General features: G+C 39.6%; 1 protein-coding gene across 1 annotated transcript; it reads right to left on the bottom strand.

Moving 5' to 3' along the window:
• Positions 1-227: 227 nt before the first annotated feature.
• ptp4a2b (protein tyrosine phosphatase 4A2b) lies at positions 228-23,354 on the bottom strand. The gene is made up of 7 exons (XM_082187132.1): positions 23,198-23,354; positions 10,083-10,359; positions 9,683-9,791; positions 9,489-9,581; positions 5,589-5,719; positions 3,626-3,700; positions 228-1,381 (listed from the first exon to the last, which is right to left on the bottom strand). Exons 2-7 carry the CDS (start codon positions 10,085-10,087, stop codon positions 1,270-1,272), a joined length of 525 nt encoding a protein of 174 aa, XP_082043258.1. The 5' UTR covers positions 10,088-10,359; positions 23,198-23,354; the 3' UTR covers positions 228-1,269.
• Between the last annotated feature and the right edge of the window lie 108 nt (positions 23,355-23,462).

The following is a 23,462-nucleotide window of genomic DNA, read 5'->3' as shown; positions in this document are numbered from 1 at the left end:
TCTTTTTGTGTGTCTTTTATAGAATAGAAATCACAAGATTGATTTTTTTTCTTTCAGTTGCAGGTGACAGCACGTCATTTTCACCCAATTACTTTTCACATTATCTTCCGCCATAATTTCATATGTTATCTTGAAGGTGGCAGTAAAAATCAGTCATCATGTAGTGACTCATCCACCAAGAACAGTAAATAGCTAACATATTACAGGAAGGAACACACAGGCCAGAATCAATTTCAATTCATTTATTTGTCTTAAAACCAAGATGAAGTGGGGGTGTTTTCAAAATGGGCACAATGATTAAAAATAAAATAAACCCAGAGCTGACCAGTCTCCCGCCTCTCACTTCCTTCAGTGTCTGAGGGCTGAACAGTAGAGTGACAGATTAAGTGTGTACACATTATGTGTGCGTGTCACAGCCAGGTCAACGGTAAAGCTTTTTACTGACCAGCCAGCGAAGAGCAGCTATAGAAAGTGAGTACCTAAGACAAGCCAAGTGTCCTCCTGTTTTTGAATTTGGATGTAGGACGGTCCTAAGGGTGAGGGCTTTTCTAAGCTGGACAGAATATTGCACTCCCCATAGATTACAAAAACAAGAGAAAATAACATGGCTCCATGAAAGAAAGAAGTGTCCTAACCCCACCCACACTCCTGACAAGACACTAATTATTGTGAATAAATACAGCTGACATATTTAAAACCTAGGCTAACCCTAAATTAAAAGTGATTTCAAGGGGGCAATTGCTGCATTGGAAAGGAACTTCATGAAAAAATATCATATGCCTACTTAAGAGTTGCTTCTGTAACAAAATTGGCTATTGTCTGTGGAAATGCAAAAAAAAAAAAAAAAAAAAAAAAAAAAGGAACATGCCCACCAATATAAGTCTTAACAAAAATCAACAATGACAGCATTTTACAATTGTAAATCTTTTCATCATGGTTCAAAGTACTCGTTCTGAAATAACACAAAATAAAAAGTCATCCCACGATTGTAAATTTGGGAAATCAGGGGAACTTGTGTATATTCTTGCCCGTGACTGTTAACGCTGGTTAACCAACCAGGTTTACGGGCTGATCTGTGTGCTTTGACCCTTCGCATTGATACTGCTGGTGAATCCATAGATCAGCGTTCATTCATTACATCTCTGTGATCGATTAGCCATGATTCATTTGATTTAAAAAAATCACCACAATTATAACCCACAGCTTTTGCTCCCCTCTACCCTGGTTGAAATTCCCACTGTTGTTTTGTATGACTGACAGAATGACACACTACTGGACACAGCAGTTGTGACCGTTGGCATCCTTGAACCGCAGACGCATCTTGGGTCTGTATTTTTCAAGGTAAAGAAGCTGTTTGGAGTTGAAGGCTCCACGTCTCTTCCTAAAAATTAAAAATAAAAATAACATGAGAGTGCAGTTTAAAATCTACTAAAGGCTGGAATACACAACTTTTACCCAAATCATTTCCTCCTAGTTTCGCTAGATGCAAGTCTGCAGATAGACAGTAAGAGTTGACAGACTGTGTTGTGCACGATGGGCATAGGCTCCGATTTTTAAGCTTCAGACTTTGACACATGAATTACCAGATTGACTATTCTGGTAATAACACAAATGTGCTGTTCACGACAAGACTGATGATTGGAAAACTAGGCATAGTTTTGAGCATAAGATGCGGCGCAATGGTCAGATGTCAGTCTAGAGCATGTTTACAAAGAAAAACAATTAAAAGCAGCAGAGCTTTCTATAAACAGATCCGACAGGGCTTTATGATTGCCCCAAAGCAAACTTCTTAGGTCAGCATGTCCTGCCCTCGTACGCATCATGCCGGTAATCATATTTTTTGTTCTCACAAAGTATCATACTGGTAATTTTCTGGTAATGTTCCAACTTCTCATTCCGGAAATTTGCCAGAACTGATATACTGTAATTTTTGAAAAATTCCTGTTCACATGTGATCTCTAAATGGTAATTTGCCAGCAACTTACCAATAAAAACTGAATGTGTGAAAGGGGTATTTGACTCCATCCAGTCAAAGGATATTACCCTGGTAAACCAGAGTTCTCGCGAGAGCACAAGTTGAATTTGCTCAGCGAGTTACTCTGGTGTCGAGCCATGGAGCTCATTAAATATGCCCCTCGATCTGAGCTGCACCAATCACATCGGGTTATCTGATATAGGCGGGCTAAACAGATGACGACAGCGTGTGACGTCGAAGTCATCAGTAAACATTGCAAGATGCCTATGGATAAATAGCAGTGGTTTGAAACGGCTTTGGCCGCTACAATGAACGAGTTAAGGCCCGTACACACCGGGACGAATTTCGCGCGCGATATTCGCCGACGTTTAACGCCTCGTGACTAAACAAAGGGCGCCAATGTGAGTGTGCACACCGTCGCGAAAAACGGCACGCGTAAAAGCGTATTTTTTTTTTTAACGCCTCGGGTTCGTTTTTTTGGTTTGACGCGCCGCGTCAAAAACTATCCGACCAATGAGATTGGCGCTTTTGCTCACGTGTCTGGAGCTTCTGAAGTTACAGTAAAACACAACTTGGGGGCGCTCAAACACAAAACGGTCTTGCCGAGCACACATACGTAACAGCGAAGAAGATATACGCCAAGTAGCGTCTACACTGCCCATAGACAGACACTGCCGGGAAGAAATGATGAGGAAGATGCAAGGCAAGATGAATGTAGAGCTGTTGGTGTCGGAATAAAGAACTATATGACAAACGCGACAGCGACTACAAAAATCTTGTTAAAAGAGAACTGTTATGGAGTGGTATTGCAGAGTATAGACTGTTATGGAGTGGTATTGCAGAGTATATACTGTTATGGAGTGGTATTGTATTTCTGTTTTACATTAAGCGCCATCTAATGTCAGGGAATGAATTTGCATGTTCACTCGGCTCATCGTCAGCGAAAATCGCTTGGGTGTGAACACAAAAAACGCGTTGAAAAACGCTGGCGAATAACGCGCGCCGATATTCGTCCCGGTGTGTACGGGCCTTTAGACTTGGCTTTTTGCCAAAAGAGGAACAGAAGACGGTGCTCGAATCGTTCCTTTGCAAGTAGGGTGTTTTTGCTGTTTTGCCGACCGGAAGAGTATAATCTACCAGTTAGCTCCGCTGGTAGCTAAGCGTATGGGGTTTATTGTTGTGATTGGTCGTAGTGTTATCCAATTGCGTGCTGTGAGATTTTCAAATGCATGCTTGGTGCCGCCCCTCGTGCTGGCCGATTTTCATTGATCGACACCAGACCATTAATCTTTTAGATTTAGGTCTGGATTTCCAGGCTAAAAGGATATCAAACTTGTTTGACATTTTGGTCAGGTTTTAAGAATATATTGTTTTCCATCAGTCATGCGTCTCCTAGCAATGAGGAGCATGTTTCTGTGCAAGTGTGTGTTCGGAATGACTTCGGAAAGTCTGGTAGTGTCTGATCCTCCGTCGTTCAGTGTATGATGCTCATTTTTTTCTGTAACCATTTACAAAGTTGTCAAATGTATGATGCCTAGTGTTTAAAAAATGGGTTCAGATATTTAAAAATTTGTGTAGTGTATCCAACCTTAAAGCAGAAGTTAGAATGTCAGAATTAATGATCAAGGACAAATGATCCAAGCTACTTACTGTCTTATAAACTGCACCGCATCTTCATACTTCATTCCACTCTCAATTAGGGCTAAAGCCACCAGCACAGGTGCTCTATGAAAACAAGATAAAACAGCTTTCAATACAATGCAAGGTTTCACTCAACTTGAAAACCTGTAGCTTAATGACCAACAAAAAAAAACCCTACTCAAAATAAACGGAGCAATTCCAATTGCTCGGGTCCTAAATATACATTTTCAGGTCATGATTTTTGCACCTGCATCAACAACAATCAAATCAGAGTGTACCATCTTTGGGAGCTCAAAAACAAAAAGAGTGCTTGTGTTCACAGAGAAAACTGTATTCTGAGCTGCTTGTGTGCAAAAAGAGGTAAAGAGCTGAGAAGGCAGTCTGTAGTTGAGTTCTCACAAAACAACAACAAAACAACACTTCAACGCTTGGAGAGCAGCACGACCACAGGCTCGTTTTCAATGGTGCTGCTGTTTGTCCCTAAAAGAACTGGTGTAAACTGAGCTCAGGAAAATGAATGCAAGATCTTTTTTAGCACCATACTAACACCAGCAGGTCACAGACGCTTAAACTTCTCAAGTTGAGACACTGGTTTTGTGTGTACGTGTGTGTCAGCGGGTTTATGCAAAAGGTGAGATAGACTAAGTGCTACATATGCAAAAGTTCACAAGTGTTTGAAGAAAACACAATTGGGTCTCACATGCACTTATTACACAACTATGTATTTTTGACTAGACATGGGTTGCTTAAACAACTAATCAACTCGGTCTTAACTAGATGTCCAGTAAAATTAGGCAGGTTTCAAGTTCACCTGTGTGTGAATGTGTTTAAGATTCTTTACTGTTTGCATTTCTCACTGCTTGCAACAATCCAAATGGTGAAGTGTCATTAACCCATTTGCGCCGGATGCTGCACGACACAGACATCCCACCTCTCCCAGAAGCATATTGATAGCGGCTCCCTGACACCCGCAAATTATATTTAAAATCCTGGAAATTGAGCGAGCAAGAGAGAAAGCCTGTTTCCACATGGTATCAAGACACATTTTCGGTGAACAGATCAGTGGTCAGCCAAGACTCATTACCATAAACCTGGTATTATCACACGTTTAAAATGATTCTTCTGTGACCACTTGCGTTCGGATTTTGTGGAAACCCTTGAATCTATTTTCGTTACACTCAACTACATCACTCTCGGCACACAAATACTATTGAATGAATGTGCCACTTTAAGGCGGCTTACACAAAATAATATAATATCATAATTGTTTGGGGGTGTTGTGCCATCTCCCGGAAATTAGTTTTTGCAGGGTGGGATGTCTGCATTAACCTTGTTTGTTATATTGCTAATTGTCACTTTTCTTTTCTCATTAAAAGAAACTCAACAGCTAATCTTTAGAAATAAAAACGTGCCATACACTATATACACTACAGTTCAAAAGTTTGTGATAAGTTATATATTTTTTAAAGAAATCAATAATTTTAATCAGCAAGGATGCATTAAATTTATCAGAAGTAACAGTAAAGAAAAAGATACCAAATAAATGCTTTTGAACTTATTCAAAGATTTTTGGAAGAAAAAAAAAATATATATATTTTTTTATTATGATTTCCACAAAAATATTATGCAGCACTGTTTATTTATAATAATAAGACATGCATCTTGAGCACTAAATCAGCATATAATCATGACACTGTAGACTAGAGTAATGGCTGCTAAAAATTCAGCTTTGCCATCAAAAGAATAAATTACATTTTAAAATGTTAAAATAGAAAACGGTTATTTTAAATTATAATCATATTTCACAATATATATATATTTTTGTGTTCAATATTCCTGTTTTTTCATCAAATAAACGCAGTTTTTGTCTCTTTCGAGATTAGACATATGTCCTATCACTAGAGCTAAAGAAAGAGGGCTTATCTGAGTTCTCAAACATTTCAAGAAGCACATTTTCAACTAAAAGACTGACCGGCCCAACCCTGCAACACAGTGAACGGCGACGCAGCATCCTGGCTCCTCTCGGAACTTAGTCTTCAGCAGGTTTAACCAATCATCTACGATCTGGGTGGGGGGCGGAGCTCCATCATCAAAGGGCCAGTCCTGCAGCAAAAAAAACACACAAAAAAAAAAAAAACAGGAATAAACAAAGAGCAGTTTAGATTTTGACTAAATGCTTCAATATCTGTATACATTTCAGAGCATTAGAGGGAACATACAAGGTAAAACAGCTGATTAACTTGAGAAGTTTTACATGTGGCCTTGCAGAACTTGCTTGTGGAGCAAAGCATTGTGGAAGAGCAGAATGCTCTCATGAATTGTTTTTAGACAGAAGGCCACAGAGAGCTGGACTCCTCCCAGCCAAACCACACAACTAGCGAGAAAGGCCTGAGAGGAGAGAGCTATGCGGAGACAAAGGAGGAGAGGACGGACAGACCTGGGAGATTAAGATATAATGTGAAGCTGGCAAAATGAGATCAATAAGGAGAGCCGTCAGGAGGAGTGGGGAGGACAGAGGGGAGTTCGGAGCAAGATGTATCAGGTTCACCGAAATGACGCACAAGTCTAATGTCATCCTAAGGGAGTACGGAGGTTTTCTGGTGAAACCATTTGCATCACTAAACACAGCTTAGGACTGCATTAATTATTAGCAGTTCTATGTAGTTATCTAGGTCTGCTTTCCATTTCCTCTTTGAATATCCCAAGATCTGAGTGTGTGAGAAGATTTGGTGCTTGGGAATGTTAAAGAGAAAGGGTGTGTGGGTGAGAAAGACAGATAATGGAAACAGACTGGCTGGCAGTTCTGTGTCTGTGCAGCTGTCTGGGCCGCTGCGCTCATGCTGACCCACAGACAGCTTCAGCTTCTCTCTCTTACTCTACTTCTCATACACGCAATCCCTTGTTCCCAATCAAACCTTCTTTCTTTCTTTAGCCATCCCCCGTCAATTGTGAGAGAGCCACTTCCAAAGAAAAATGTTCGTGGTGCAGTGTTGAATAGCAGGGATGTAAATCTTTTCTCAGGTATTGGGTTACAGCTGCAGTTAGACAGATGCCATGGGCCATATATCACACACACACACACACACACACACACACACACACACACACACACACACACACACACACTGCTGACTGTTATCACCCTACTGTGACTGTAGAGTTTAAACTGCTCTGTACCTACTCTTTAAGGAAGTAAGGATATTGTTCCCCTTCTAACACCTTTCCTTCCTTATTATTTTCAAATAATATTCTGTAGGAGAAAAATTATCAAATACATAAAATGAAACAAAGGCAGGGGTGGAAATTTCCTCTTTTACAGGAGAAATGTTTGGCTTGACTTAATCCTCAGATATAGCAGAGATAAAGCTGCTTATAAAACATTTGTAGCTGTCAAAATATCTTCTGTTTACCAACTTAGCATGCAGCGTACAGGTGATCAGGGGCTGGATGCAAAAGCTGGACGTAGACCCAGTTGAAAGACTAGTCTGGACGGAAAATGCGTTTTAAGCCCTAAGTAGAATGAATACCTGTTGCCCCATCAAGGCTTGGCGTACATCCGAGACTAAATCTTTCGCCTAGTCAAAGATAGGTGTAAAGTGAAAAGTCATGACTTTCTTTGTTGATTTTAATAGACACGGAACACTCATTTCACGGTACACTACACATGCTTAATAAATTAACATGCACAAGCTTAAATTATTTTGATAAGAGTGTTTAACACGGAAAATATTAATTTCATGTATGTGAACTAATTGTTATTGTGGACATGAACTAATGTTTATGATTAATTCACACAGGATATGATATATAGAAATCGTTAAGATAAGTATACTGCACACTGCCGACACAGGTAACTGACCTAACAACATTTCTGCATGTAATTATGTTGGAAATATTAAATATGAACATATATCTGAAGTTATTGGCAGATTGGTTTTTGGTTATTGGCATTTTGCCGGAGGGACTTGGAAATAATATTTCACCTCTTTAAGACCATTCACAGCAAGTGATATAGCCAGCCACTCATTTAAATTAATTTACTGTAAAAAACAAACAAACAAAAAACACAATATTATCTAACACATAACAATTACATGACAAATGTGAATAACTGTAAGCTACAATGTAAATTAAGTTGTATGCACATACCTTAAAAACGCACAAGTCTGTATTCAGATTACAGAATGAGCGCTTCAACATTTGCAGAAGACTTATATGTATCTCTTTCACAATTTTAATAAGCAGAGACAATTCCCGACTTTAAATGCTTTGGACGTTTGCATTGTACAGGGAGTTCAGATATAAAAACGCTGACTTGTTAGGCCACATTTACGCATTGAAATCAGATGGTGCTGTGGCTTCACTTGTTATGATATCATGAGCAATTCAGTTCTTTATTAATAGCAAACTTTGAATGGCATCTTAATATAACTGCTGTAGAATGTGTCAGCATGGATGCACATCATCTACGCTGGACGTAATTGCGCCTGGTTTAGTTGGTGCAACAGGTGTAAATATTTATCGGAAGGCTGGGCGTAGCTAAGCCCAGCGTAGAACTTGCACCCAACTTTTTTTTTGCATCCAGCTGGTGCAACCGGCCCCAGAGATAGAAAATAAACTAGGAGGGCTATCTAGGCTTTTCCAGCAGGGGCAGAACGAGATAATGTCAAGTATAAATACGCAGAGTAAGCTTCTTTTTTTTTTTTTTGCCACCAATAAGGTGTTTTTATTACACACACCCCACATACAACACTTGTTAGTGACATCATTAGGGCTCTGGGTGAAACGACCTACATAATCCAAAGAGGGAAAGGAGCACGGGAGGTTTTGCTTGATCACTCGCCCTTTTGAGAAGAGATCACAGAAAAGACCATTGCAAACAAGACAAAGCAATCAATAAAATCGTTCCAGAGTTACCACAATCCTCTTCAACTGTTTGCATTAAAGCGCCACTGAAATTGCTCTGGTTACAGTTAATTTACATTTCTTTTGCCACTGTAATAACGTGAATCTAGAAAACAATTATAAAAAAAACACACATAATAAATAGGACTTACTTCATTACACAGGGGACCTCAATTAACCCTAACTGCTACCTATATGCAATGGTGATCCGTGAATGTGCATTTCTATTATCAATGTTGAATAGTTGTGCTGCTTAATTTTTGTGAAAACTGTGACTGTGAAAGAACAGCATTCATTTTAAATAGAAATCTTTTGTATGCCTTTACTGTTTTGATCAATTTAATGCATACTTGCTGAATAGAAAGTATTAAAAAAAAAATTTTTTTAAACCTCTTACTGACCCCAAACTTTTGAAAGGCAGTGTATGTGAGCTCAATATTTACAATTAAAAAAAACCACAATATTATCTAACACATAACAATTACATGACAAATGTGAATAACTGTAAGCTACAATGTAAATTGAACAGCATTCATTTTAAATAGGAATCTTTTGTAACATTACAAATGTCTTTACTGTTTTGATCAATTTAATGCATACTTGCTGAATAAAAAGTATTTAAATTTTTTTTTTTTTTTTTTTACCTCTTACTGACCCCAAACTTTTGAAAGGCAGTGTATGTGAGCTCAATATTTACAATTTAGTAAACATAAAAAGCACAATAAATAATAATGAAGGGGGTTCAACAATAAGGATGGCCCAGGGCTATTGTCAGAGTTTTGGATTAATTGAAGCAACTATTAGTTGCCCTTTAGGTCCAGTGAATTACTACTGGGAGTTCAGTAGTAGCCTTTTTATCAACCATCTTGCAGAAAAGCACTGTCATTCAGTGTGACAAAATGAGCACCTTTTCTTTACTTCTTCCCTTTAAACACTGTTCTTCAAATCTTCAATTAGATTTACTCACCAGGACCTGGATGCCCTCCTTCTCCACTGGTGCCTTGTCATAGGTGGCTTCACATACTCTCACCAGTGTGTTCACCTCAAACTTCTTCAGCTCCTAAGGAGGGAGGCAGAGTGAAACGTGTAAGAGAAGATATTTGGGTTTCCCCTTTCGTGACGAGCTCATTCACAAAAGCAGGATTCAGACAGCTCCCTTACCTCAGTGAACTTGTTGAGAGTGGAGTTGGTGGGGTTGTGTGTGATGAGGAATCTCATGCAGTCATAGGAAATCTCAACAGCGGCAGGGCGGTTCATGTTGGCAAGACGTCTTTAAAACAATTACAATGAAGTACTTATAACTCCTGTTCCTTTAAAAAAAATCTTTGGCTCAGATCTCAGCAGTATGAAAAAATAAATAGACAAAAAAAATAATATTGGGTGCAATGGTGAGTGGACACTAGACTACTAGAAGTACAAACAAAAGTTAGAAGGAGGGTGATCTAGTCCACGATGCTCAAAGGATGTATAAAAAAATAAAAAAAGGATGAGAAACTTGAAAGGAAAATAAAGAAAAAGGGAGACTATCCTTCAGTCATCCAATTGAGACAATTGAGATTACCCCATTCAGGAGAAGAGTTTATGATTGGCTACAGGGAGAAAAAGTTGTAGGAAGGAAGTGAGGCGGGCTCGCTCGAGGACTACACAGGATCCCAAAAGGGTATAGAAGAGACAGACTGGACCCAGTGTGCTGGCTGTCAGGGAGGCTTCTGGGTAGCGTAGTCCCTCGGGCGGCTAACAATTCACTTGTCCACAAAGGTGAGGTGCTGAGCCTGGCAGAACTCTCCGCAGACGGTCACAAACGCCATATATGTGTGATCCGAATCGACACAGAAACACTGGAGAGAGGGAGAAAGAAGACAGTGAGTGCAGAATGAGATATCTTCAGTTGAACAATCATTTAGACATCCTTTCAAATCTTAAGAGTAGTACTGCTCAGCTCGGACTGATGATTCACCCTTGTTGCAGCTGCATAAGCCAGTGACTTGTCTCATTGAGAAAGGCAATTTGAATCAGACAGGTTATAACAGCAAGTCTAAGACATCAAGACACCTACTTCCTGATTTGGCATGGAGCACAATGTCCTGTGTCATGCAAATAGCAGGTTTGCCTCTAAATGCAGTCTCTCTCAAATCAAAAGTAGTGCGCATGGGTGGGGGGGATAGAAGGGTAGAGAGTGAAAGAAAGGCTGAGATAAAAAAGGGCACAAAGTGGACAATACAGGGAGGACTTGTTCCTAAGTTTCTGAAAACTCAAAAGGCAGTCGCAAGGATTAAAGTCAGGCAAAGCTTCAAACAGCCTCAACTGTTTCACAGTCCCACACTTCTCTCCTCGACTCGCCACCCCCATCCACAATAAAAGGACACCCATCAAAGTAACCAAGTCATCTTGGCTCCCTGATCTGCAACAGATTGAATAACCACATTAAGAAAAGAAAAAAAAACAGCACACACACAATGAGAGTCTTCATGATTTGAGACTTGGACATGTTGAGACAGACACGATTTCAAAAAAAGGAACATCAGAAGACTTGGATTGTCAACAAGTTGCAATTCTCAGAAGAAAAGAGGCAGTCTCAAACGCTATATCCAACAGATGAGGCTAAATAGATGGCACAAAAGATAAAGTGGCCTCTTCAAGCAGCAAGACTAGGAAAGTGGTTATCTTATCAGAAGAGCAGCAGAGCTAAAAGCTTGCTCAAGACTAGAAAACCATGAAATGGTTCAGACAGGATAATTGAGCTGCACAAGGAAATAACCACACAAAGGCATAGGACAGGTGGAAAGAGATGGCTATTGTGACATTGAGGTGCCGCATTGCCTTGTAGCAAATGAGACAATGACCCCGTTTACACATTTGAAAAAATGGGGTTGTCTTATATTCGGGTTCTAAACTGTATGTTAATAATACACCCCAAATATGAGTAAAACTAGCATTTCCCCCAGGACTCAAAAGGCAGGAGTCAAACAAATCTCATTAAGCAGCCAAATACAGTGTCAGAGTGTAACGTTAGAAGATGGCGGGCCCAAAAAGACCGTTTTAAAAATGCTAAAAAGTTGTTGTTTTTTTTTATGGGGGGGGGGGGTTGTCTTATATTCGGAACAATACGATAACATAAGTCTTGGTTGATCGGGTCATATGTTTCTCCTGTGACCACTTCTGTGACTACATTGATACACAGAATGTGGGAGTATTTCAACCGATTCGAAGAGCAAGATTCATGATACACAGCTCTCAAGAGTTTGAGCTTATATAGATGGCCTTCATCTTTATTACTGAACTGTTGGACATGATATGAATGAACAAATTAAATATCTATATAATATCAGGAGGAGGAAAAGTATTGCTAGATAAAAGCACTGCCAATTATTACAAGTCCTTTGTTTTAGTGTTTATTGATATGTGGGTGGATTGTTATCAGGGATGCATCAGAACACATTCATGTCTACACTACAAATACGACTTGGGACATATTCATTCCCCACCAGCTCAGAATGTGATTTCAGAACAAATATTTTGGACACCATTACACCTGTGTTCAGTAGGGCTGGGCATTGACAAATGCAAAAACTGTTTTCAATGATTTATTGGATGGAAGGCGCATGACAAAGCTTTGTTCATTCATCAACTGAAAACAGCATAGACTGAATATATTGGTATATAAGAATCAGTGTCGGTTCTTCAAAATGAGAATCAGTTAAAATTGAGAAAATTTAACCCAGCCCTAGTGCTGGGCGATATACCGGTTCATACCGAATACCGGTGTTTATTTTTGTTATTGTATAAATTTTTTTATATAACGCAATACTGGTATGTCGCTTTAACAACGTTCTGAACGCGGCGCAACACTATTTGAGAGGATCCCTTTTCACTGTTGCACTGTGGTGATGCACAGCTGTAGCCTATGTGATACTAAGCTCAATGGTGAAGATTGATAGGTTAAACTATAATTGATAGCTGTCAAATTATATTAGTGTTTACCATACATTGTTTCACATTGGTGATAGTATCTCTCAAAATGCATGCAAATGCCAAGTGTAAACAATGCAAATAAAAAGCCCCATGAGAAGCTATACAATCAGGGATGCAGCTGTGTGAAATGCCGTTCCTATAAAGGCTCTACTTCCTCCTGCTCTACTTTTACCAGGAACTCATGCAAATCATAGAACCGCATTTGCAAGCCACTCCTGTAATTGCTACTACCAGAACAGATGGGGAAGAAATGAGTGCAAAGTAACAGTGAGACAGGAAGTGACAGAGAAAAGCAATGGCAGACGGAAAAAAGTAAAGTTTTGAAAACAGATCACAGGGATATTTGTGCCTTTAAAGTCACTAGGTAATCACATAGCTGGCAATAATACACTACTCACAATCTTATCTCACAAGACACATCTAGCGTTTAGAGGTCACACGTTTAAACTAGGCAGAACTGGAACTGTCCGGTAAGACATTCAGTTTCTCTTAACACCGGAGGCGAGCCAGTGTGAAGCCTCTGCTGTGTCACACGTACACCCTGCTCAGTTCCCCTGCCGCATATATAAACACACACACACACACATCAGCTGCCCTGTGCATGAACGAACAGAGTAGTGGAAAAAGGAAGACTTCTCAGAAATGACAGTTTCATGTTGCCCACTGTTTTGTGAAATACTGCTGCATGTTATCTAGACGAGAGGTCACTGGGTCCAGAGCTCAGTCTATCTCTCTCCATTTACTCTCTTCTATGAGCCCTCTTTCCCTCGACCCAACACAGCTGGGAAAGTTTGAAAGGCCATTCGTCTGCTCTTGTCATAATCTAGGACAGTAGTGTACATAGTGATAATGAGCACTCTATCTGGGAACACAGCAGTCCAAACAGGTGATAGAGGCGGTACGGACAGTTTTACGTAGCGTGACTGAGCATATCCCATACTGTAAGAGCAGGGGCGAGAATCTATGTGAATGAATTTGGTTTTAGGGATTTAGCAATACTACAAAATGCATTTGCAGTAATTTAGCAGTTGCAGGAAAGGGTGACTCATGTTGTGATATAAACACCAGTGTAATAGAGGTCTAATGAGTGTGAATGTGTACATATAACTTAACCTAACTATTTGTGGCTTTCAAATAGGGGCATAACAAAAACATCTAAAAGCAGCATCTGAGAACATGCTAACCCTGCCAAAATCATCTGAATGCTCCTCAGCCAGCGAAACAGATTACAGGGCTTTTGAATAGCTAATATGCCAACAGCAAAGCAATGATCCTTCTCAGATCCCTCTGATTTGAGTAACAAATCCAGCTGGGACACTGAGGCTGTGTTTTCATCCTCCATGATAAATCCAGTCAGAAACCTGCGCTAAATATGGGCCAAAGGGTGTGCAGATGCATTGCACTGCATGTCAGAACACACAGAACTAGGCCAAGATTAAAGCAGACTGACTCATTCATGAAAAATGAATGTCATTTGACCAAAAAAAAAAAAAAAAGTGAAAAAAGTAATACTAGAATGTAACAATAATTGATTTAATTGGTCAATTATTTCTACTTGTTAAACACACCTCTTTTTTCCCCTAAAGTTCTGTCTGAACTGCCGACTCAAAGATTGACCTGTATCAGAGTCAGTTGCAAGGCCTTCCTCTCTCCTTCACAACTGTTGGGGAATGAGTCTGTGAGATCACAGGCCTTGGGTTGAGGGACGGAGAGAGCGATGCAGAGAAAACCAAAGATAAGAGCTCATGCTGTGCTCAAACCTCTGGCTATAATCACACAGGGTTGTGTTAACAAGTTAAAGCAATTGCATAGCCTTCAAGTATATCTCAAATAAGTAAACATTCTGTCACATTTTTTTCCAGTAGTAAGAAATTACTGTCACTGATCAATTTAATGCAAGTGTTAAAGACATTTACAAAATATTTCTATTTCAAACAAATTTCTACTTTCTATTCAAAGAATTCGGAAGATATGGAATCCAGAAGAATTTTAACTGGAAAAACTGAATTAACTCTCATTAACTTTAAGCATCTTGTAAAGTGTGCTTATCCTTGATGTTAGCTACATTAACAGTTTAGCTTTCTTGTTATTTTTACCTCTTCACATTAATGTTACAGCCTCTGCTACAACATTATCTGGTCATAAAATTGGTATTAGAAAAAGTATTGTTCAGGAACCGGTATCGAAGTCATGGTATCGGTTACGGGTATCAATTTTTTTTTAAACGATAGCCAGCCCTAGTGTGTGTGAGTGTATGTCTGTGTGGACTTTGTAGTACTGGTACACACTTTCCAGACTTATTCTTTGCTTCAGCACAGACAGTGTCTTTTTAAACTGCAAGTATCCCTCTTCAACACAGCATAATTGGCACACGCATATGCACTCCACCCTGGTGAGAGCAAACATCCACCCATGCATTGACAATTCACAGAAAAACTCCCCCGACAGCACTGACGCATGCTATTCTCACCCCAATTACACAGAACAGATGTATGCAAGTACAAGAAAAATGTTCTTCAGGTGACGAGCACTCTTTGGAGATTTGCCATTTATTGCTACTTCAGTATGCTTGCCATTAGAGCGAACAGCAGAAAACTGATCACATGAATCCTGCATGAGAACATGCATGTTTGTGTTTTACACAAGTGTTGATACTTGCCACACTTCACCACAAAAGTGCAAAGGCTTCCCTTGTCATGTCACTAGAACTTCCGGAGCTTCAAACATGCACCGCTGTTACAGACACTCTACTCCATTTCCACTACAAAGTATGCGGAAGATATCAAGCAGTGAGGGAGCGAAACGTGAGGATACACCTGTTCAGATCTGCCAGACTTCTTGTAATAGCCATGCTGTACTGCCGTGGTGGAAGCCACGTGAGAAAGTGCAGCGGCAACTAAAACCACAAGAGCAAACGCCTGAATTCTCCATCTAGATAAGAAAAGATAAGCCCAAGTCTATCCTAAGCAGGACAGGAATGATTTGAGGCCATTAAGCAAATTCCACAAGCAGTAAGATCCAGAAAGGTTAATACGCAGCCATGCAGGTTTCCACAGGCCATGCCACAAGCAATCATATAATATCTCCCAGGATGTTTAATTAAAATGGTATGGAGAGTATAAGAGAAAAAGCAAGTTGGATCAAGTTGGGCCGCCACAAATGCATAACTGAGAAAGGAGGTAAACATTCCTTTACCGATTACTGTAATAAGCAACAACTGATTCTGCATTAAGCTCCCTGAATACTTAGACACCGCCAACGAGTTTCAGTTTTGTTTGCTGTATTCCAGGGCATTACAGATGAAAAAGTTAGTCGGCTGACACTCATGAGAACAGAAAAAGAGGTTTGCTTGGGCAGGTGTCACTGTGTTGCTGGCACTGCCATAAAGAGCTTCACATTGTTTAACAAGTAGTAAACGGAATGTTGTTCAGCTGATAGCGTACAGGTAGGGCCGAGCGAAACATTAAATATTCACAATGATTTTTCCAGGGATATAAAAAAAAGCAACATTTGTCATTTAGACCTCATAATATTACATAATGAAAATGTTGAAAAAGAAAAAAATTCAATCCATTGTTTGTTGATTGGATGAAAGCAAATCTGAATGAGAGTTCTGAAGTCAATTGTCAGAGAGAAATCTGTTTCACCAGAAGTAGTTATAATTTCATTTAAAATTATGCTGTCATTTTTTAAAAATTAAATGTATGCATGGATAAATTTACAATAAGAGAATTAACATGCATTGAGAAAAATTCTCATGCTGACATTAAGGTGAGATTTAATCAATATAACAGAGCTCTACATACAGCCAAAGACCTGGGTTGAAATATTACTCTTTTCCTTTAAACACTGAACGGCTCCTCAGGTAAATGTCTAACCGAGAACTGACAAAAAAAACACAAAGGATTTCACACCTAATGTCACCAGAAGGTGATGAAGTCATGACTCATGTTACACGTTACACCGGAACACCAGACACATAAAGGATGAACTTCGCTCCTTCTGCCTGCTAGAATGGAGGCACCCCAGAGTGTGAATTCTGAGTATTAATAAACATTAAAGAGGCCACCAGTGCCATTCTCAGAAAAGGAGAGGAAATATGGGTCCTGCTTTGAGACAGGATAACACTGTAAGAATGAATGCTCCATCTCTCCAGGTGTTGTTTTAAGTTGCTAAGAGGAAAAAGTTAAGAGTAGCTTGCCTGAATTACACCATGCAGACAGTAACAAAAGACAAAGGGCATCAAATATCCAATGGACCATAGGGTCATCAAGTTAAAGTAGCTGTTAAGCGGTTTAAATAGGACTACCAGTTTAGAACGCGGCATTCTTTATCTCAAAGACCGAAAATAAAAATCTGTGTAAAGCATACTTAGTGGCCTATAAATACACCTGAGGTACACACTGAATGCCACACACATTCTTGAGGCCCGTCTGTCTGCATTCCTCACTAGTCTCTAAGCAGAGCTAGAGAAGAACTCCCTGAATCATAGATTCATTTACTCAACATGGATAAATTTTTTTTTTTATCTATGTCAGTCATGACATTCAGCCGTCCCATAGCAAAAAAAAGGAAACTCCCTTTACATAGAAATGTATTTTATCATGCCCAGTCTTGACTACTGAGCAAAGCCTGATAAACTATGTTCAAAGTCTGCCGACTAGGGATGCACCGATATAAAAATTGTGGCTGATACCGATCTTTTTTTTTTTTGGAAAGCCGATAACCGGTATATTGGCCGATAAATCTAAATCCAAATTTTTTTTATAATTTTTGAGAGCCTGATTACAAAAACAAGTCTCATTATTAAAAGCCACGTCCCAAGCACACAATTATAATGTTCTTAATATAATTGTATGTAGCCTATATGACAGACTTCACTGTTGCACTTAGTGATTCCAATCATATTTCAAGCAATTCAAAATCATTGTGGCGAACTGAAGAAAAAATCCATGATTTATCAGCTTTAATATGTCGGCCAAATGTTCTTATCGGGCCGATAACGATAACATTGAAAAGGGACATATATGGCTGATACCGATATGGTGGCCGATATATCGTGCATCCCTACTAGGGCTGGGCCGATAGACGATGCCATCATCAGCTCCCTGCACAGATCCAAGGAAGAGGTCAACCATTTTTATGCTGAAAGCAGTTGGTATGAAAATGTGCATCAAAAAGACAACAGCGTAGAAAGGGAGAAATCTGCTGCCAAACCCAGGGGCTCAGCACAGCAGTAATCTCACTCAACAGACAAGGCAATAAGGTACAGCCAGAACGAAGCCATCATCATTCTTGTGCTGTGCTTTGCCATAATCACAATATTCCTCAAAAAAGGATGCAATTTTAAAAGGGAATGAATTCAATAAGGTACGGCAGTATCTCGCACCTGCCTACAGATCTACATTTAAAGGTAATCATTCCTCAGAGTAACACAGCTTGTTTTATTAAGTTAGGACCTCTGACAAACCGTTAGCACGACCGCTGCGCATTAAGTTGAATCCGTTTGAATAACAGCTTGTTCTGCTGAATCTGTTGTGCTTGGCTTTGAAAAAAATAAGTTGGTAACACTTTACAATAAGGTTCATTAGTTACCATTAGTTAATGTATTAACTAGTCAAGTCAAGTCAAGTTTATTTGTATAGCGCTTTTCACAATACAGATTGTATCAAAGCAGCTTCAAAGTATTAAATTAAAATAATACAACAAAGTTTGTTTCAAGAGGAATTTATTGATTGATAAAATTAAATTAAATATCCCCAAAATATCCCCAACTGAGCAAGCCAAAGGCAACAGTGGCAAGGAACCGAAAAACTTCATCAAGTGACCTACCAGGTGTGAAACGATACCCTCATGTCACGATTCGATACATATCACGATACGATATTATTGCGATACTCCAAGATATATTATAAAAGGTTAACGGAAAATGTACTTTTGATTACAATGCTAAATTTGGTATTACATTGTGGGTGTAAATGAATAGGCTCGGAAACCCAATGCACAGGACAATAGTGACGCCAGAATATAAAAAATTATCTCTCTCTCTCCCTCCCTCTCCAAATAGCCTATATGAAGTCCTATTAAACATTACACACACACGACAATGTTTTGAAAACTCACTTCATGCATTTTCTGATCGGATAGCTATCAGATCGTGAAAGGACCAGCTGTTTTTGCATTCTAGATGACAACTGGACACTTGTAAATGCACCAGAATGTTGAAGCCACATATGTAAATTTTACTCCTCCAAAAAAGGTTTAAAAAAAATAAACGTGCCGAGCGCTGCTGCAACACACATCGCCAGAGATCAACTTGGTTCATTTGGTCCGACTCTGTACCAAAAAAAACCAAAAAAACATTTAGGCCTAGTCCTGGTCCACTTAGCTTTTAGATTGGCATTTTTATCATCGAACCAAAAGATACCGAACTCAAAGGCATAGGGATACGTTCTCAATCTGATTGGTCGGCTTTTATGACGTATTGCCTATTTTGAGATGGAACTTACCGAACATCCAAAACAATATGTGTTCTGGGCTAAACACGCCCATTGTATGCATATAGCCTGCATATGATGGTAATTTGACCAGCTGAGAACTCGTGAAGAGCTTATAAAATATGTAAAGGTGTCAAATCCCTCCGTCACACACACCGAACTGTGACAGACAACATCACGATGACGAGAAAAAAATTATATGCATGAGCATTCAGTCATTTTTAGGGTGTCATCTTCCTGTTTTTGGTTCGTTTACATGTCTTTGGTCCTTGTTGAGTTCATATATTATACGAACTGCACCAGTGTTCGTTTGGAAGCGGACCGAGACCCATCTTTTTAGCAGTCTCAGTCAGCTTGTTTGGTGCGCACCACGGTTCGGATGGCAGTGCTCACACTAACCGAACAGAGCAATTGCACCAGGGTTCGTTTTAATTGAACCAAACCTGACAAGTGTGAACAACTTAAATGATCTTAACAGTGCTGAAGCCGCTCTCTCTCCTATTGCGGTCTTTGAGCTTGAAATTAGCTGATAATTAAAATCTCATATCTGTTGCTCTTATTGATGTGAACTTGAATTTGCATATGGCGCAGGAATAGAAGAACAGATTTATATTTGTTTTTACAGAGACATTTATGTGGCAAAGTGTGAATGGAACAGTTTTAACAAATCGGATAGCTATCAGATCAGTAAAAACACATTAAGAAATCCCATTGGAAATCTGTTATTCAAAGTCTAATATACACTATACACATTAAACAATGTTTTCAACCATTTTAAAACGAGCCGTTCATTAATAAACACGCAGAATCGCTGTGAAAATACAGACCGGTAGTCAAAAGACAATGAGCGCGGCGGGGCTACATAAGGTCTATAGAACTCATATATCTAAAAATTTTAGACCTTTGCAAAATATTTGTTTAAAGCTAGCCATGAATTTTTTTTATTTAAAGAATGTATTTAAAAATGTCTACTCTGTCAGCTTGTGCAATTTGACTGATGTGTCAAAAACTAATGTGTTAAAAAAATAAAAAAAATAAAAACCTGCCACCACATTATTGTGTTGAAGAAGCGCTGAGGGAAGACAAGAAGTAGTTTAGTGGAAACTCCGCTAAGAGGGTGGCTCTTGTAAATGCTGCCACAAACCTGCCCACTTCCTGTCAAGTTGAAGCTTACAGCGCTGTGACTGTAAACCTAATAGAATGACTCAAACAATAGACAGACAGTTCATGTTATTCAACAGAGAAATCTTGAGGATTGACTGCCTTTTCAAAGGCCACATCATGCAGCTTGCATCGAAGCCATGCAGAGGGAGCAGATGTCTTGCAGGTCAGGATGAGACTGTGGCGAGCAGCACCACACTCATTCATCAAGGGTTAGCCGCGCTCCTGCTGGGTTTGCAATGCTGGCTCAAAGGGTACAACAGTCCTTCAATATTTAAGCAGACAAGCTGAAAAGACAGTGGGAGGAATGGGAGTCATGCTGTTGCCAGTTGTGTAGATGTTTTAAGAAAGCCTGCTGTGAGGCACAACTCGATCCATGTTTGTTAACAAGCTGTGAACTACTGCTACCAGTGACATTTAACATGCTGCCCAGTAAGAGTGGCTACTGACAGCCCAAAATGCCAAACAAGCTATAAATATGGTCCGAACAGGCCTCAAAAAAAGACATGTTTGTACTTTAGAGTTTTGAAAGGTTATCAGGCCTTCATATGATAGTCTTTATGTTAGTTAACAGTGAGAAAGGTTTCAGCAGACTTGCCAAAACTAGCACAAAGCAGATTATGTCTTTCTACTTATGTACTGTCTGCAACAAGTCATGATGATGCATTCAATTATGTATAATATGGGACAGAGATGTGTGGACGTACAAAGCACAGCGATGCCAGAAATCATCACAGAGAGGATCCACTGTCCTGACTGAACACAGATATGAGTGCATAAAAGATCAGCCCTCAATAAGAAAATAAAATAAGGATGAAATTCACACACAGTTCCATTTAATTGAGGAATGAACAAACATCTCCATTAAGGCAAATGTTTTACTCACTTTCCAACTTGTTTTAGATAAAAAAAAGTAAAGGCAAATCTTTAGATGGCCTCAAGTCTAGGCATGAAACGTTACTGAAACTGAATCAACACCTGCAAATGTAACAGATGATATAGCAAAGCAGCAATTTATTATTACTTCTCAAAGTGTTGTGTACTTCCTTCAGGTTCATGAAACTTATACCAGTGTAAAGTTAAACACTGACTGGCTGTTAATGTGATAACATGTAGCCTAGTTACAGAAATAGATCTGCACGTTTTTTTATGTAATGATATTTCAGTAAAAAAATATTAAAGTATAGATAGATAGATATCTCATGTTTACTAAAGTTATTGTGCTCACATTTATTTAAAGCTGTCCCAATGCAGTAAACATAAGAAGTCTGTCAAACTACCAGTACCAATGAAATGCCCATATATGTATAACAACGTTGATTAAATTGTGAAATAAAAGTCACAGTGTTATATTCAGAGGCCGTAAGTTACCTGTCCAATAAATATGCAGATAAGGCAAGGTCAAAGCGATAAAAAGCAACCTTGTCACAGTTTAATGTCCCGTCTCAACCATGCAACAGCAAAAAAAACAAAAAAAACCTTGTCATGTTATTGAAATTTCTCACTTTATATTACGCAGATACCTTAAAGCCACACCGCGGAACTTTTGCGGGCGCTAGGGGCGCTAGACCTGTAACTTTCACGTCTAGCGCCCCTAGAGGCCACAAGCGCCGCAGCACTGTCGCAAAAGTCTGCTCCATGAGTATATCAGAGCCTATGGTCACGTGATGGCCGTAAAGCGATACGTTCTCCAGGTCACATGACCTGGCCAACGACGGTCCGTCTTCTCCAAACTTACATAGGCGGTATTTCAAGAGGGCAGCCCCGCTCGGAGCATTAATAGTGTCAAACGCTGTATATTGGCCTGAGGAATCATTTAAAATAACTTGTATGCGTCAACTCTTTAGGTCACAAAGTCCACGGTGTGGCTTTAAGCTCTAAAACATGTCCTGACTTGTTCCCACTTGGCAATTTTACAACTTCCAATGTCCCGTCTCAAAGCCAGTGCATAAACCACCCAATACCTGTACAGTTTCCTTGTGTTGATTACAGAGGAGCAGGATGAGAACAAGTGGAGCATGAAGTCAGGTGACTCATCAAATACTACACATGGCACCTTAATACAACAATCTTGTATCATAGCAAGTATACCGGTTTAATTCAGATTCCCCCATGCGTCATCTCACCTGTTCTGTTCTACAAGCATGGCATTTAAAAACTATCGGCTTAGCAGCTAACAGTTAGTTTACTACGCAGTTCAGGTCTCATGCTGGATCATCAGCTTACAGTTTAACCAGGTGCTGGATACAGGAGTGATCAAAGACACGGGTCGGCTTTAAAGATTTACCATATGTCAGGTCTCACAATTAAAATAAAGCAAACACGAATATGAAGAAACCAATTAACGTAACACACACGTGAATTGGCAAGGTTTGTGGTACAGTAAAACAAAAATCTAAAATTAAGGACTCTAATCTTCCACGCTTTGCATAACAATTGAGCCACTGAAATCAGGAACATTCTGGAGTTTGACGATAAAGTGTTATCTGACTGAACTGACAGTTAATAACATTAGCTCCCAGGCTAACAATTCAATCGCACCCTCTCTGACCCTCACAGCCGGTCAAATAGTGAAAAATGACCAAGTAATCCTTAAACATTATGTTCAGACCCGGAATTAACCATATATCTAAACATAGAGTTAAAAGTGTAGCGGTAAATAAACTGTCCGAGTAACTTCTTGACACGGTCTCTGGCTGATGATGAGACCGCTAGCAAGCGGCTAGCCAGCGCAGTACAGGACAGCCAGACAGCCTGAGGAGAACTCCAGACCCGTCATAAATCAACAAATATAGGAATGAGCGACAAACCGTCCTTGACCCGGTTAAAACCGTTCAACCGTGAAAACAAATAAAAGACGATTATGGAGTTTCCGTTCAAACGTACGCGGGCAAATGGCTGCCACACTCGCGAGCTCCTTCACCGGCTGAACGCGAGCTTTCACAGCTACACTTGAAACAGGCAAACAAACGTCTCGGGTAGTCGTTTTCAACATCTTTCTGCCATATTAGGAGACAGAAAGCCAGTGGTAATAGGTGATACTTACAAAGAACGGGCCAAACATTGAAATCCCTTGGCAATCCCCGGAGAAAGTGCACGTAGAGCCGTAACCGCTTTGAGGGTGAAGTCGTGTTTGTCGTTCTCAGTGAAACTGAATTGAGAGGAACTGAAGGGGAGGCGTCAGTGACTGCGTCATCTTTGCGCAAGAGCCAGCCTGTTGACGTTTTAAGAGGACTTGAGGACTTGATTTACCCATCGAAATGTTGCTTTGTAAAATTTAAAGGTAATATTGATTTTAATTGCACTGTTTG

The sequence above is a fragment of the Leuciscus leuciscus genome (genome assembly GCF_965113295.1).
Source record: "Leuciscus leuciscus genome assembly, chromosome: 12".
In the NCBI taxonomy this organism is placed as follows: domain Eukaryota; kingdom Metazoa; phylum Chordata; class Actinopteri; order Cypriniformes; family Leuciscidae; genus Leuciscus; species Leuciscus leuciscus.
The sequence above is the reverse complement of the archived record's forward strand: the minus strand, read 5'-3'. Positions and strand labels throughout refer to the sequence as shown.

Coding starts and splice junctions, on each gene's coding strand:
- ptp4a2b (XM_082187132.1), bottom strand. Junction 9,582..9,682: donor CTCTCAACAAGTTCACTGAG/GTAAGGGAGCTG, acceptor CTCCCTCCTTAG/GAGCTGAAGAAGTTTGAGGT. Junction 5,720..9,488: donor AGGAGGGCATCCAGGTCCTG/GTGAGTAAATCT, acceptor TTTTTGCTGCAG/GACTGGCCCTTTGATGATGG.